This window comes from Crocuta crocuta, unplaced genomic scaffold (genome assembly GCF_008692635.1).
Source record: "Crocuta crocuta isolate KB4526 unplaced genomic scaffold, BGI_CrCroc_1.0 scaffold330, whole genome shotgun sequence".
Taxonomy (NCBI): domain Eukaryota; kingdom Metazoa; phylum Chordata; class Mammalia; order Carnivora; family Hyaenidae; genus Crocuta; species Crocuta crocuta.
In genome coordinates, this window is record NW_027530521.1 from 588,991 (window position 1) to 603,578 (window position 14,588).

Consider the following 14,588-nt stretch of genomic DNA (forward strand, 5'->3'; position numbering starts at 1 on the left):
TTTTTTTTTTTTTTTTTTTTTTTTGCATCTTTTCTACAAGGTCTTCCATCAGGATCCGATTTGGTTTGTATATATTTCGTTGAAGGCTTCGGTGCTGCTAATGTACACTTGTCCCATAAAATGGAAATGTAAAATTTTGAAAATAAAAATAAAGTCAAATTTTTTATTTGATTGCTTGCTGGTACGTACACTTTAACCAAACTAAGATTTGTTGTTGCTTTTTTTCCTGTAGCCAAAATACCTTGTACTACTTTTCTTTTAATCCTGTTTTGTAATTTTCTGCTCTCCCATTAGCTTCATGTTCTTTAGGGACACCAAGGATGTCTTTCATTCTGTGCATTTCTTTTCCAGCACAGTGCTTTGATTGGTACCTAGCAAATATTTGTGGAGCTGAAAATTGCTCTCATTAAATATTTTTAGGGGCACCTGGCTGGCTCAGTCAGCAGAGCATGTGACTTTAAAAAAAAAATTAGTGTTTTTTTGTTTGTTTTAAAATTTTTAAATGGTTTATTTATATCTGAGAGAGAGAGACACAGCATGAGCAGGGGAGGGTCAGAGAGAGAAGGAGATACAGAATCTGAAGCAGGCTCCAGGCTCTGAGCTAGCTGTCAGCACAGAGGCCGATGCGGGACTCGAACCCACAAACGGTGAGATCATGACCTGAGCCGAAGTCAGATGCTTAACCAACTGAGCCATCCTAATGTTTATTTAGTAGAGAGCGCGTTCATGCTAGGGAGATCATGAGCACGAGAAGGGCAGACAGAGGGAGACACAGATTCTGAAACAGGTCCCAGGCTCTGAGCTGTCAGCATAGAGCCCAGTGTGAGGCCCAAGCTCATGAGCCGTGAGATCATGACCTGAGTGGATGTCGGATGCTTAACTGACTGAGCCACCCAGGTGCCCCAGAGCATGTGACTCTTGGTCTCCGTGTTGTGAATTTGAGCCTGACATTGGTTGTAGAGATTACTTAAAAAAATAAAATCTTAAAAATAAATAAGTAAATAAATATTAAGTGTGAGGGAATATTTGCAACAGTGGTTTTGTAGATAAACCTGGGTTCAAATCAGCATTCCAGCATTAATGCTAATACCTTGGGAGTGCATTCATCTATAAAATGGATCATATGGGGGGGGCACCTGGGTGGGGCGGTTGGTTAAGTGTCCAAGGCTTGATTTCTGCTCACACCATGATCTGATATTTTCATGCAGGATGTTATGGTAATATGTATATGAAATTATCTAAGGAAAAATTCAGAGTAAGCTCTGAAATTAGATCCGTAGACTACTATGATAGTCGTATTTAAACATCATCTATAAAAGGGTAATGTAGCGCTGCAGATGAATGTCAGAGGTCTGTAAATTGGTTAAAATTGTATACTTAAATGTGTTTTTCTGGGAGAGGGCCTACAGCTTTTATCATATTGATCGTTGGTAGTTTCTGGACGTTTTAAGGAAATGGTAGAGCTGTTAGAAATATGATACAGTTACTATTTGAAGCCTGTCAAGTAAGGTTTAGACCTAAGAAGTGATTTTCTCCCTAATGTAGTTGATTTGCACTACAAATGGTGTGACACCGTCCATTAAAGGTAAGCTTACTGAGGTTTCAGCAGCCAGCACTGCTTTCAATAAAAGACTGCTAAGGACTATGGCTTCAAAGAATGTCCTGGTTTTAAATAGCAACAGCATCTCAATAGTAGTCTGGGTTATGGCCTTGTGAAGCTTTTTTTTTTTTTAAATAAAGATTAAGCTAGTTTACATAATATTAGGACTTTATTTTCAGTATTAACTCTAAATTCATTCCTGTTCCTTATCATTGATGGACTCAAAATTTTCAGGGTGTGATTAGAACTTAACATGCCTTTCATAGCTTGTTTTTTTTATCTTGTTTTTATTCCTTTAGTGTTACTTTTTGTCCTATTAGCATTTTTTCATGTAATCCAGTAATCCGTAAATTAATATTGCATCAGATTCTGTGCTGTGATTTGCTTTGCCAGTGCATTTGAGTTGTTTACAGCTTTCATTTATTTAAATAAAATTGCTAGCAACTTTGTGTGAAAAATTTTTTTTAGTTATTCTTGGGGTTGTATTCTCAAAGATGGGATTATCTAGCTAAAAGAAACTTAAGAGTTTTGTGGCTCTTGGTACATGTTACCAGATTATTTTTAAGAAATAATCAATTTATGGGGTGCCTGGGTGGCTCCGTTGAGCATCTGACTCTTGATTTTGGCTCAGGTCTTTATCCCAGGGTCCTGGGATAGAGCCCTGCATCAGGCTCCTCCCTGAGCTTGTGGCCTACTTAAGATTCTCTCTCTCTCTCTCTCTCTCTCTCTCTCTCTCTCTCTCTCTCTCTCCCTCTCTCTCTCCCCTCCTCCTCCTTCTCTCTCTCTCCTCTCTCTCTCTCTCTCTCTCTACCTACTCCTTTCTCCCCCTCCCCTCTCTTCTCCTCATTCTCCCTTTCTCACTAAAAAAAAGAAAAAATCTTTCTAGTCAGAGTTAAATATTTTAGAAATTGGGGGCTCCTGGATGTCTTAATTAAGTGTTCAACTCTTGATCTCAGCTCAGGTCATAATCTCACAGTTTGTGAATTTGACCCCCAAGCCCTGCATCCAGCTCTGCGCTGATGGTGTATAGGCGGCTTGGGATTCTGTCTCCTCCTCTCTGCCCTTCCCCACTTGTGCTGTCTCTCTCATGGCTCGCTCTCTCTCTCTCTCTCAAAATAATAAACTTAAAAAAAAATCTTTCAATTGGTATCTAGTACAAGAACCTTACTTTTGTAAACCAAAGTTAATGAAAGCAAGATTGTTAGGACTAAAACAATGAACGTGAACTCCTATGTAAATGAAGCAACCTAATGGGTACTTTTAGGTGCTCTCATGAGTTCATTTATGGAATTATGATACAACTAGATTTTACTTCCTGATAAGTCTGTTCATTTACCAAATATTTATGGAGAACATAGACTATTGCCAGACCCTGAGAAATTTAGTCTTAGTGATAGCTGAAAAGTTTGGCTGGAGTTTAACATTTAATGTACCTATTATAATAAAATGGTAGGTAAAAAGAGATTATGTGCTTGCTTAATTGTAACGCTGTAATGGCAACAGGTCATTACAACAGGTCGGGCAAAAGGAAATGGCATTCATAGCATTACAGAGGCTTTATCTGATACCTCTGGAGTTTGAGGAAGACATTGATGATTGATTCTGGCTGAGTTTTTGTTTGTTTTGGTTCTAGCACTTTGAATTCCATTATAATTAGTCCCTTCTCGTTTGAGGAAAAATCACTGGAAAAGATGTTTAGATTTGAAAATCTCTGTTTCATCTACTAAACCCTAATTGGCTTTCTTGTTTCAGATGGGCACATAAATTAACAAATTCCTTTTTTTTTTTTTTAATGTTTATTTATTTTTGATAGAGAACAGGCACAAGCAGGGTGGGGGCAGAGGGAGAGGGAGACAGAATCCCAAGCAGGCTCCAAGCTGTCAATACAGAGCCCAGTGTGGGGCTCAATCCCATGAACCACAAGATCATGACCTGAGGCGAAATCAAGAGTTGGACACTTAACCAACTGAGCCACTCAGGCATCCCTACGAATTCTAAAATCAGGATTTACTATGTGCTATTTTGAAAGAGGATGAGGTTGAATGATTATGTGTTTTGAGAAGGAGATCAAGTAGCTGTGGATGACTTCATTCACTCTAAATGCATATTATAATTTCTACCTCTGTGATAGTTCAGTGATGATTTATTTTGAGGCTGTGTTTTAATCTGTAAGTAAATGAAATGTAAACTCTGAAGAACAGTGTCATTTTTCTTCCTGGTGCGTACTGGCATTGTTGTTGCTAACATTTACCATTTTGTTTCTAGGAGGTCTGTGCTTACTTGGTGCATATGCTGACAGTGATGATGATGAGAGTGATGTTTCAGAGAAACCAGCACAGTCCAAAGAGACAAATGGAAACCAGTCATCCGATATTGATAGTACTTTGGCCAACTTCTTAGCGGTTAGTGGTACTTTTGTTTGGGTTTTTAGCTGCTGAAGCCACTTTGGGACCTGGATCTCAAGTGTTTAGCCTGCTTGTCAGTTTCAGTGTTTCTGTGTTCTTTTTTCTCCCCTTCTATCTCTCTTTCTTAGTCCCTCCCTATCACGGTCATTTCTTTTTGTAAAGGTTACAAAATGGAGGACAATGGAGCTTTAAAGGCTTTGGGGAACTTTTATGTAATAGGAAAGTGAGAGTTTTGATTTTAGAAGCTGAGAACTGATTGTGTAGAATTTCTTACGGTGATTGTCAGTTTCTCAGTGTTCTGGTTTTGAGATTATTAATGTATTTGTTACTGTTTCCACACTAAAGGAAATTGATGCTATAACAGCTCCTCAGCCTGCTGCTCCTGTAGGAGCCTCTGCCCCACCTCCAACTCCACCTCGACCAGAGCCAAAGGAATCAGCAACATCTGCCCTTTCTTCTGCTACTTCAAATGGAACAGACTCCACTCAGACAGCAGGGTGGCAATATGATACTCAGTGTTCACTGGCAGGAGGTAAGTTTGATACTAAGAAGTCTGAAGTGCAATCTTCAAAGGTGGTCTAGGTATTGAAATTTCCAAAGATGAAAGCGCATATGCTTTAGCAGACTTGTAACCAGTTGCAGTTTTATGCCAACTGAATAATTTAAGCCTTTATTTTATGTTTATTTTTTTAATGTTTGTTTATTTGTATGAACAGAGGAGGGGCAGAGAGAGGGAGACAACAGAATCTGAATCAGTAAAGCTATTATTTTAAAGATTCTTTTTTTGGGGGCACCTGAGTGGCTCAGTCAGTTAAGCATCTAAGTTTGGCTCAGGTGATAATCTCATGGTTCATGGGTTCGAGCCCTGTGTCAGGCTCTGTGCTGTCAGTACAGAGCCTGCTTGGTATCCTCTATCTCCCTCCTTCTCTGTCCCTCCCACCCCCCTCAAAAATAAACATTAAAAAACCCACAAAACTTCAGAATCTTTAAAAAAAAAAAAAATTCTTTCAGTCTTTTTTTTTTTTTAAACATTTATTTTAGAGAGTGAGGGAGGGGCAGAGAGAGGGGTGGAGACACCAAATATGAAGCAGGCTCCAGGTTCCCAAGTTGTTCGCACAGAGCCCGACGCAGGGCCCAAACCCACAAACTGTGAGATCATGACCTGAGCTGAAGTCGGACGCTCAACCATCTGAGCCACCCAGGTGCCCTTGTCAAACTGCATTCTTAAGCTATGTGTGCAAAGATGATTTGGGAGGGAGGATTTAGACCTCCAGGGGATATTCGACAATGTCTGAAGACATACTTGGTTACAACAAAGGCTGGGGAACTGTTAGTGCACCTAGTGGGTAGACTCCAAGATGCTAAACACTACATAGGACTACCCTCACCAAAACAAAGAACTGTCCAGCCCAAATGGTAATGTTACTAAAGTCGAGGAACTTTGTATTAGATTGTTAAGGGCTTTAGAGCTAATGGGGTATAAAGTGAGATTTGTGGAGAAATTTATACTTCTTTTTTTTATTTTCTATTTTAATTCCAGTACGGTTAACATACAGTGTTCTATTAATTTCAGGTGTACAATATAGTAATTCAACAATACTATCCATTACTTTGTGCTCGTCATAAGTGCAATTCTTAATACCCATCACTGATTTCACCCGTTTCTCCCCCTCCCCGGTAATCATCAGTTTGTCCTTTACTGTTAAAAGTCTTTTTTGATTTATTTCTCTTTTTCTTTCCCTTTGCTCATTTGTTTTCTTAAATTCCACATGAGTGAAATCATATGGTATCTATCTTTCTCTGACTTTGCTTAGCATTATACTCTCTGGCTCTATCTGCATTGTTACAGATGGCAAGCTTTCATTCTTTTTTATGGCCGAATAATATGCCATTGTGCATATAACATTTCTTTGTCATTTGTAGATAGGTACTTGGGCTGCTTCCATAATTTTGTCTATTGTAGATCATGCTGCAGTAAACATAGGCGTGCATCTATCCTTTCAAATTAGCGTTTATATTTTTTTGATGAATACCGAGTAATGCAATTACTACATTGTAGGGTAGTTCTTTTTTTTTTTTTTTTTTTTTTGTTTTTTTTTTTTTTTTTTTTTTTTTATGTTTGTTTATTTTGAGAGAGAGATGGTGTTTGTGCGTGTGCTGGTGAGCCCGGAAAGGGCAGAGAGGGGGAGAGAGAATCCCAAAGCAGGCTCCGCACTGTCTGCACAGAGCCCAACACAGGGCTCAATCCCATGAAGCCATAAGATCATGACCTGACCCAAAACCGAGAGTCCGACACTTAATTGAGTTACCCAGGTGCCCATATTTGTAGTATTTTGAGGCACCTCCGTACAGTTTCCCACAGTGGCTGCACCAGTTTGCATTCCAACCAACAGTGCAGGGAGGGTTGCTTTTTCTGTACATCCTCCCAAACGTTGTTTCTTGTGTTTCTGATTTTAGCCATTCTGACAGGTGTGAGGTGATAACCTCATTGTGTTTTGATTTTCATTTCGCTAATGATGAGTGATGTTGAGCATCTCTTTCTGTGTCTGTTGGCCATTGGATGTTTTCTTTGGAAAAATGTCTGTTCATGTGTTCCACTCATTTTTATTTTACTGGATTATTTGTTTTTTGGTTGTTGAGTTGAACAAGTTCTTTATATATTTTGGATATTAGCCCTTTATTAGATATATCATTAGCAAATATCTTACCCTATTCAGTAGGTTTTCTTTTAGTTTTGTTGACGAGAAATTTGTGGTTTACTTTCTTCTAGTTGGAATTGAGATGGGAGATTGGCAGGAAGTCTGGGATGAGAACACAGGATGCTATTACTATTGGAACACACAAACAAATGAAGTGACTTGGGAGTTACCCCAGTATCTTGCCACCCAGGTACAGGGATTACAGCATTACCAGCCCAGGTAAGAATAGACTTGCAGAAGAAATTACCTAGAAGGAAGTTAGAGTCTTTCTTTTGTTGATAATATTTGCCTTTTGTTTCTCTTGCTAAGTGTATATTTACATATATATAATCTTTTTTTTTTTTTTCCAGTTCTGTAACAGGTGCCGAAGCTAGTTTTGTGGTTAATACAGACGTGTACACAAAGGAGAAGAATGTTTCTGTTTCCAGTAGTAAAAGCGGACAAGTCATAGCCAAGCGAGAAGTTAAAAAGGTGAGAGTTAAAACATCTCGCTTGCTTGCTTGCTTGCTTATTTGTTTATAAATGATTATTTATTTTGAGTGGGAGGGTGGGCAGGGAGAGAGGAGAGATAATCCCAAGCAGGCTGTTACAGGGGGCTCATACCCACGATCTGTGAGGTCATGATCTGAGCTGAAATCCAGAGTCGGACACTTAACCGACCTAGCCGTCCAGGTGCCCCTTATTTGCGTATTTTAAATTTAAAGAACTTGACTGTTGCTCTGGCACAGGTATAGAAGCCATCTGTTACCATTTTACAACCAGATGTGAAATAGGATAAATATTGTTTCTTAAACCTTAAACATAATGTTTATGTTTAATGTGTAGCTTTTATAACAGTTACCCACTTCAGTGGTTCTTAACGGAGTTTTGGGGTGCCACAGAGACTCATTGGGTCATCATGAAACAGATGTGGGAGCAGCCAAGCAGGCAGGGCTTCAAATATCCTTCTCTAGTTCAGAATAGCTCTATTTTGGGAGCCCACATAAGTTTGTTTTGTATTGGTTTAAGTAAAATATAAGGTACCTTAAAAACTAAAAGCTATTGGAGCACCTGGGTGTCTGATTCTTGATTTCAGCTCGTTTCATGGCCTCAGGCTCCTGGGGTTGAGCCATGGAGTCACCTTGAGATACTCTCTCTCTTCTTCTGCTCCTGCTTCATGGCATGAAAGTGCTAGTAAAATGAGCATTTCTATAGCCTCATCAGTAAGAAAAGTATTCTACAGCAAGAGTGTTGAATTTAATTTTTAATTTTATTTATTTTTTTATTTGAGAGAGTCTGTCTAGGGGAGAGGAGCAGAGAGAAAGAGAGAATGAATCTTAAGCAGGCTCCACTCTCCGCGAGAAGCCCAGCAATGGGCTTATGACCTGAGCCAAAATCTAGTCAGACATTCAACCCACTGAGCCACCCTGGCTCCCCATATTTTGAATTTTTAATTTTTATTTATTTATTTATTTTTTTATGTTTTATTTATTTCTAAGAGAGAGAGAGACAGCGTGAGCAGGGGACGGTCAGAGAGAGAGGGAGTCACAGACTGAAACAGGCTCCAGGCTCCGAGCTGGCAGTCAGCACAGAGCCCGACGCGGGGCTCGAACCCACGAACCGCGAGATCATGACCTAAGCGAAAGTTGGACGCTTAACCGACTAAGCCACCCAGGCGCCCCTAATTTTTTTTTTAAATGTTCACTTATTTTTGAGAGAGACAGCACGAGGGACAGAGAGGGAGACATAGAATCCTGAGTAGGTTCTGAGCTGTTAGCTCAAAGCCTGATGTGGGGCTCAATCTCAGGAATTGTGAAATCATGACCTAAGCCAAAGTCCGTTGCTTAACCGACTGAGCCACCAGGAGCCCCAAGTATCTTGAATTTTTAAATAATGGGTTTAAATGGGAGGTATATAGTAATATGTATTTTTAGGGGGCAACTGACTGGCTCAGTTCGTAGAGTATGTGAATCTTGGTCTCAGGGTTGTGTGTCCAAGCCCTAGGCTCTCAGGGTGTGGAGCCTACTTAAAAATACATACATACATAAATATTTTCTGAATAATTTGGTTTTTACAACTCCAGGAGGGAGGTAGACTATTTTTCTTTTGAGGTGGAAATGAAGGAAATGAGCAATTTAAGTTATAACACATTTTACTTTTTATTACTTTCCTAACATACCCGTGAGGTTATGTCATCTTACAGAAGAGGGTGGAGGTGTATCCAGTTAGCTGACCTGACAAAACTTAGATCTTATTTAATTATTTAAATCTGCTTCTTGCTAACCTGCCTTTTGACATGAGAGAATAGATGGGAAGGTATGTGTGAATCCCACCCAGAACTAGGTTCTAGTTCAAACACTGCTTTCCTCAAGCAACAATGTTTGCATTTTACACTTGTTAGGAAAACAGCACAAACATATATACTAATCTGTTGGTAATCAGTGGTTTTTAAGAATATCCAGTGGTTGAGGTGCCTGGGTGGCTCAGTCAGTTAAATGTCCGACTCTTGGTTTCTGCTCAGGTCATGATCTTGCAGTTCATGGGATTGTGCTGTGTCGTGCTTTCTGCTAACAGTGGTGTGGGGAGCCTGCTTGGGATTCTCTGTCTCCCCCTCTCTGTGCCCCTCCCCCACTTTCATAAATAAATTAATATGCAGTGATTGAGAAACAGTCGTTTTTAGCATGAACAGTTGAATACGTAATCAGGTGAAGTTTTTAAAAAATTTTTTATTTGAAAAATAAATAAGATTGTTTATTATAGGAAGTAAATGAAGGAATTCAGGCTCTCTCAAATAGTGAGGAGGAGAAGAAAGGGGTGGCAGCATCACTGCTTGCTCCTTTGCTGCCTGAGGGAATAAAAGAAGAAGAAGAGAGATGGAGAAGAAAAGTAATTTGTAAAGAAGCAGAACCAGTTTCAGAAGTGAAAGAAACAAGTACAACAACAGAAGAAGCAGCAACAATAGTAAAGCCACAGGAAATCACGTTAGACAACATGGAAGACCCTTCTCAGGAAGATCTTTGCAGTGTTGTTCAGTCTGGAGAAAGCGAAGAGGAAGAGGAACAAGATACCCTTGAACTGGAGCTCGTTTTGGAAAGAAAAAAAGTAAGTTTCTGAAGTTTTTATTAAGTACATTTTCCCCCTATATTACTATCACACTCTAGGGTCATTGTGCTCAGTTTACAGGCTGTTACTGGGGTTTTGTTTTTCTCAGCCTTTTGTCTACATATCTTTTAAGTTTTTGCAATAAAATCTTGAACTGTGGAGTTGTAGTTCTCTTGGTTCCTGATGATGCTTTTGATGGTTGACAACTAATAAAGACTGACCTTGCTCTGATTTAATAATAGCTGGATATAGTGAATAATGACTGTCTTTGGTTTAGCTTCTTAACAAATGAGCATTGTAAAGTACATTTGGTGATAACTTGGTTTTTAAAGTACAGGTTGACTTTAGTGGCAACCTGAGTGGCATTGTTTAAATAGTTCAGTGCACTCTGGTTTCTCTTCAGGTGACATAAGTCTTTCACCTTTTACTAAATAGCTAAGTGGGTCTTGTAAGGTAATAGGTTAAGAGGGACTCATAATTTCATGTGTTTTCCTTTAAAAAAAAAGATGGTCCTCAGGAAATTTTCCTGATTGAGAAGCAGATTTTTACTCTTTTCTGCCCCGATTTTTCTTTTTTCTTTTTCTTTTTGTTAATGTTTATTTATTTATTTTTGAGAGAGAGGGTGACTGAGCCGGGGAGAGGGAGGGAGAGAATCCCAAGCAGGCTTGACAGCGCTCAGCATGGACCCCCACACAGGTCCCGATCCCGTGACCACGGGATCATAATCTGAGCCGAAACCAAGAGTTGGATGCTTAACTGACTGAGTCACCCAAGTGCCCCTGCCCTGATTTTTCTTGAAACAGTTTCATCTGCTGCTTGGAGTATGAAGCAAAAACGTAACAGGTGTTAATAATAGCAATATCTCCTTAAAGCTTTCCCCCTTTTAAAAAGCTAGAAGCTATTAGAGAGGGACAAGCTACCTTAGACTTTATTGTGTTCGTATACTGGAAAATTTGCCTCTTAGTGGATCTTCAGAACCTTTTCCCTTTCAAATTGGTATTTGTTAACTACAGTCATGAATAAGTGTTCACTGAGTAACAAGCATATTGTTTGGCTCTGATGGAAAAAATGTATTAAATACTTTCTGCCCTCAAAGGATTTTAATTCTGATAATGCACGGTTATCATTCTTGTTGTCACAGATGCTTAAATGCTGATGAACAGGTAATAACACTCTAACTTTGTTGTCATATTCATCATAGGCAGAGTTACGAGCCTTGGAGGAAGGAGATGGTAGTGTGTCAGGGTCTAGTCCACGTTCTGACATCAGCCAGCCAGCATCCCAGGATGGAATGCGTAGACTTATGTCTAAAAGGGGGAAATGGAAGATGTTTGTTCGAGCTACCAGTCCAGAATCTACTAGCCGGAGTTCTAGCAAAACTGGACGAGAGACTCCAGAAAATGGAGAAACTGGTAATTCATGTTTTACATTAAACTTTCAGAGTTGAAACATACAAAGGGGAAATTCTTCTTAGCCTTCTTTTGTTCCCTTTTCAACAAGAAGAAGGTAGCACTTGTACCCTTTTATGGAAGTGCTGGAAAGGGAGCTTCCTTTCACTTCTCTCCTTTTCCTCTCTCTGAAAATCCTTGGGTGGAGGATTCACTATGATTGGGGACTACCTCTCCCTCAAAAACAGGAAAACAAGATTCACTCCCTTTTTAAAGTAATTGCCTTGATCTGTATTAAGTCCATGGGCTCTCCTTAGCTCACTGTTTCCAGTTTGTAAGCAAGGCAGGCAAGGATTACCTCTGCCAAGCCCAGCTTCCTCTGCTCTCTCTGCGTATAAGTTGCCCAGCCTCTGGTTGTTTATTTAGGTAGATTTTTCCTTTCATGAGAGCTCAACTTATTTCTGTTCAGAGTAACATAGAAGAGATCCTGCTGCATCTTTCCAGTCTGTTAATAGAACTCTAATATTTTAATCTCCATTTGGCCCTAATTCTTGAGTGGAAAATTAGCAGTAAGATTTGAGCACCAGACCTTAGTTTAGTGTACTTAACCAAAGATGCCTTTATAGGTTATGGTTAAGATACAACAAGTAAACAAAAAGGCAGTAATAAGCAAATGCAAACATCCTTGTTTGAATTTTTTCTTTTCAGTCAACCATATAAGAATATGAAGTGGAAATTTTAAAGTCCCCTTTTATCCTTTCCCTGTTTGCATTCCTGTCTCTGAAGTCCATTTTTTCTGTCCTTTCCCTATATCCTTCCAGACCTCTTCCTCTGTATTCATATGTAGTTGTGTAATGTGCATGTGTAATATTTGCCATAGGGGAGATTAACCACGTGGATTGCTAAACATACTTAAAGTGTTTAAAGTTACTGTTTTTAACCACTAAGTAGTATAGATATTTTCATTTAATTCTTCCTCATCAGTGGACATTAAAGTTGTGTCCATGTTTCTCTATTAAAAGTAATACTGCATTTGTATTATCCAGTAATACCAGCAAGTTCTTCAGGTGACCACCCAAGGTAGAATGGGTAAATCCTAGTGTGTTCTTGAAATTGAATACTAAGCAGCAGTGAAAAAAATTAATGATCTACAGTTAATATGCATTAAAGTGAATCTAAGACACAGTAGTGGTGAATATAAAAAGCCACAGGAGAATGCATATGTTAGTATTCTCTCTATAGAAGTTCGAAGATAGGTAGGAAATATTGTACGTAAGGATCTATCCATGATGAAACTAAAACAAGGTACTTACACCATTAGGGTAGAGATTATGTCTGGTGTGGGTGTGGTGGCAGAGGCACTGTGAACTTCAGAGGTGCCAGTGATAGTCTTGCATTAAGCTGGACTGTAGTTACTTGAGTGCTCATTTCATTCTTTATATTTGTTATATACATTTTTTACGGTACTTCACAATAGAAACAATGCCGTAATATATATCTCAGTATATATAGATTCCTTGTGATAGGTTAGGTCGTGGTGTATGTTCATTTTAACTCGGTAGATCCTATCTAATGGCTCTTTGAAATGGTCAAAAGTCATAGAGCACTAGTGGTGCTTTAAATTGTTAAATTCTGTGTACCTGCCAGCAAATGTAAGATATCTAATATACAAGTGAATTATAAACTCCTAAGTGGGAGAGAGATTTGGTTTCAAACAATTTGAAAATGCAGAAAGACTATTAATACTGAAAAGAGTAAGGCCATTATATGGTAAGGTTAAGTACTTAATATAAACTTTTAGGCTAATAAAAGGTGATGTTAAAAGTCACATTCTTTAGATCAAAGATTAACCAGTCAAGAAAAAGTATTTAAGTTTGGTTATTTTTTTAAAAAATCACTTGATAGCTTTATGACAGAAAGATTTACACCGTATATGTGGACTAGTTTGATAAGCAAACATCTAGGTGGTAAGCAAACAGAACAGAGGTCACATCTTTTACTCTGTTTAAGTTGATGGTAAACCTGTTCTCTTTTGAAGTTTCCCACTAAGACACCTCAACAACCAGAAGAGTAGTTGGGTTCAATATAGATTGTCTGCAGGTCTTAACCGGTTCAGAAAGGAGTTTATCAGGTAGTTAAAAATAAATTCTGCTCTGAATAGTGAAACCCTTTTTTTCAAAGCACATTTTGTGAAGAACCCTTATGTATCCCAGCTTTGATACCTAGCTTTTATAAGTAACTGAAGCAATGGTATCCTGTAATAGATTAGAAAAGATAAATAGATAAATGGGAAAGGGAAACTAAAGACTACAGGATAAAGTAGTAAAACAGATTGTGTTATTTGTAGACATTTTAAGAAGTGGGATTATAGAGGATAAAGTTTTTTGGCTTTATAAAGACAGGTGGGTAAGTTATTACAGTTTCTTTAATAAGGAAGACACAAGCAAAAGAAAAATAATTAAAATTTTTTTTCAGATATCTCCGCTATAGGAGTAAGAAAAGTTACATGGGATACTATATTGGTACTGTTCTTTTGATTTAATTTTATATGTTTTCTTTTGTAGTAATTGGTGCTGACACTTCAGAAAAAATAGACGAGAATTCAGACAAAGAGATGGAAGTCGAAGAATCTCCAGAGAAGATCAAAGTGCCAACAGCACCTAAAGAAGAAGAACAAGATTTGAAAGTATGTATTTAATATGGCTTAATAGATAAATTTAAAAAAATAGATTTTTAATGTTTATTTTAGAGAGAGAGAGCATCCAAGCAGAGAAGGAGTAGAGAGAGGGAGACAGGATCTGAAGCAGTCTCTGTACTGACAGCAGAGAGCCTGATCCGTGGTTCAAACTCAAGAACCGTGAGATCCTGACCTGAGCCAAAGTTAACTACCTGAGCCACCCAGGTGCCCCGACAAATATTTTTAAAGTTTGTTGTTTTTGTTTTTAGAAAGAGTGTGTATGTGAGCAAGGGAGAGAGAGAGAGAGAGAGAGAGAGAGAGAGAGAGAGAGAGAATTCCAAGCAGGCTCCACACTGGCAGTGCAGAGCCCAAGGCAGGGCTCTACCCTACAAACTGAGATCATGACTTGAGCTGAAATCAAGAGTTGGGACACTTAACTGAGTCACCCAGGCACGTGGACAAATATTTTTAAATTGGGTAACGATTAAACTACATTCTTTGTTAGCAAGTGGTAAAGTAATCTTTATTATCCAAATATAAATCATTTAGTTATGTGAAAAGGTCATATTTCAGGCTGAAACACTGAATTATAAGACTAACTTGATGTAGAGAAATTATCCAAAAATAAATTCTAAATGCTTTAATTGCTTTCTTTCAAAAGTTAAGCCTTCAAGGGGCACCTAGGTCGCTCAGTCGGTTAAATGTTTGACTTCTGCTGAGGTCATAACCTCATGGTTT

At 38.6% G+C, this 14,588-nt stretch overlaps 1 protein-coding gene across 4 annotated transcripts in view; it reads left to right on the forward strand.

Annotated features, from left to right (window-relative positions):
- Positions 1-14,588, forward strand: part of FNBP4 (formin binding protein 4) — a 38,963-nt gene that overhangs the window by 1,522 nt on the left and 22,853 nt on the right. For all 4 annotated transcript variants that reach the window (XM_077767277.1, XM_077767278.1, XM_077767279.1 and 1 more), the window contains exons 3-9: positions 3,866-4,002; positions 4,351-4,537; positions 6,776-6,923; positions 7,055-7,175; positions 9,444-9,785; positions 10,987-11,197; positions 13,738-13,859. In XM_077767277.1, coding sequence (XP_077623403.1) covers positions 3,866-4,002; positions 4,351-4,537; positions 6,776-6,923; positions 7,055-7,175; positions 9,444-9,785; positions 10,987-11,197; positions 13,738-13,859 — 1,268 coding nt within the window. The remainder of the gene's footprint in view (positions 1-3,865; positions 4,003-4,350; positions 4,538-6,775; positions 6,924-7,054; positions 7,176-9,443; positions 9,786-10,986; positions 11,198-13,737; positions 13,860-14,588) is intronic.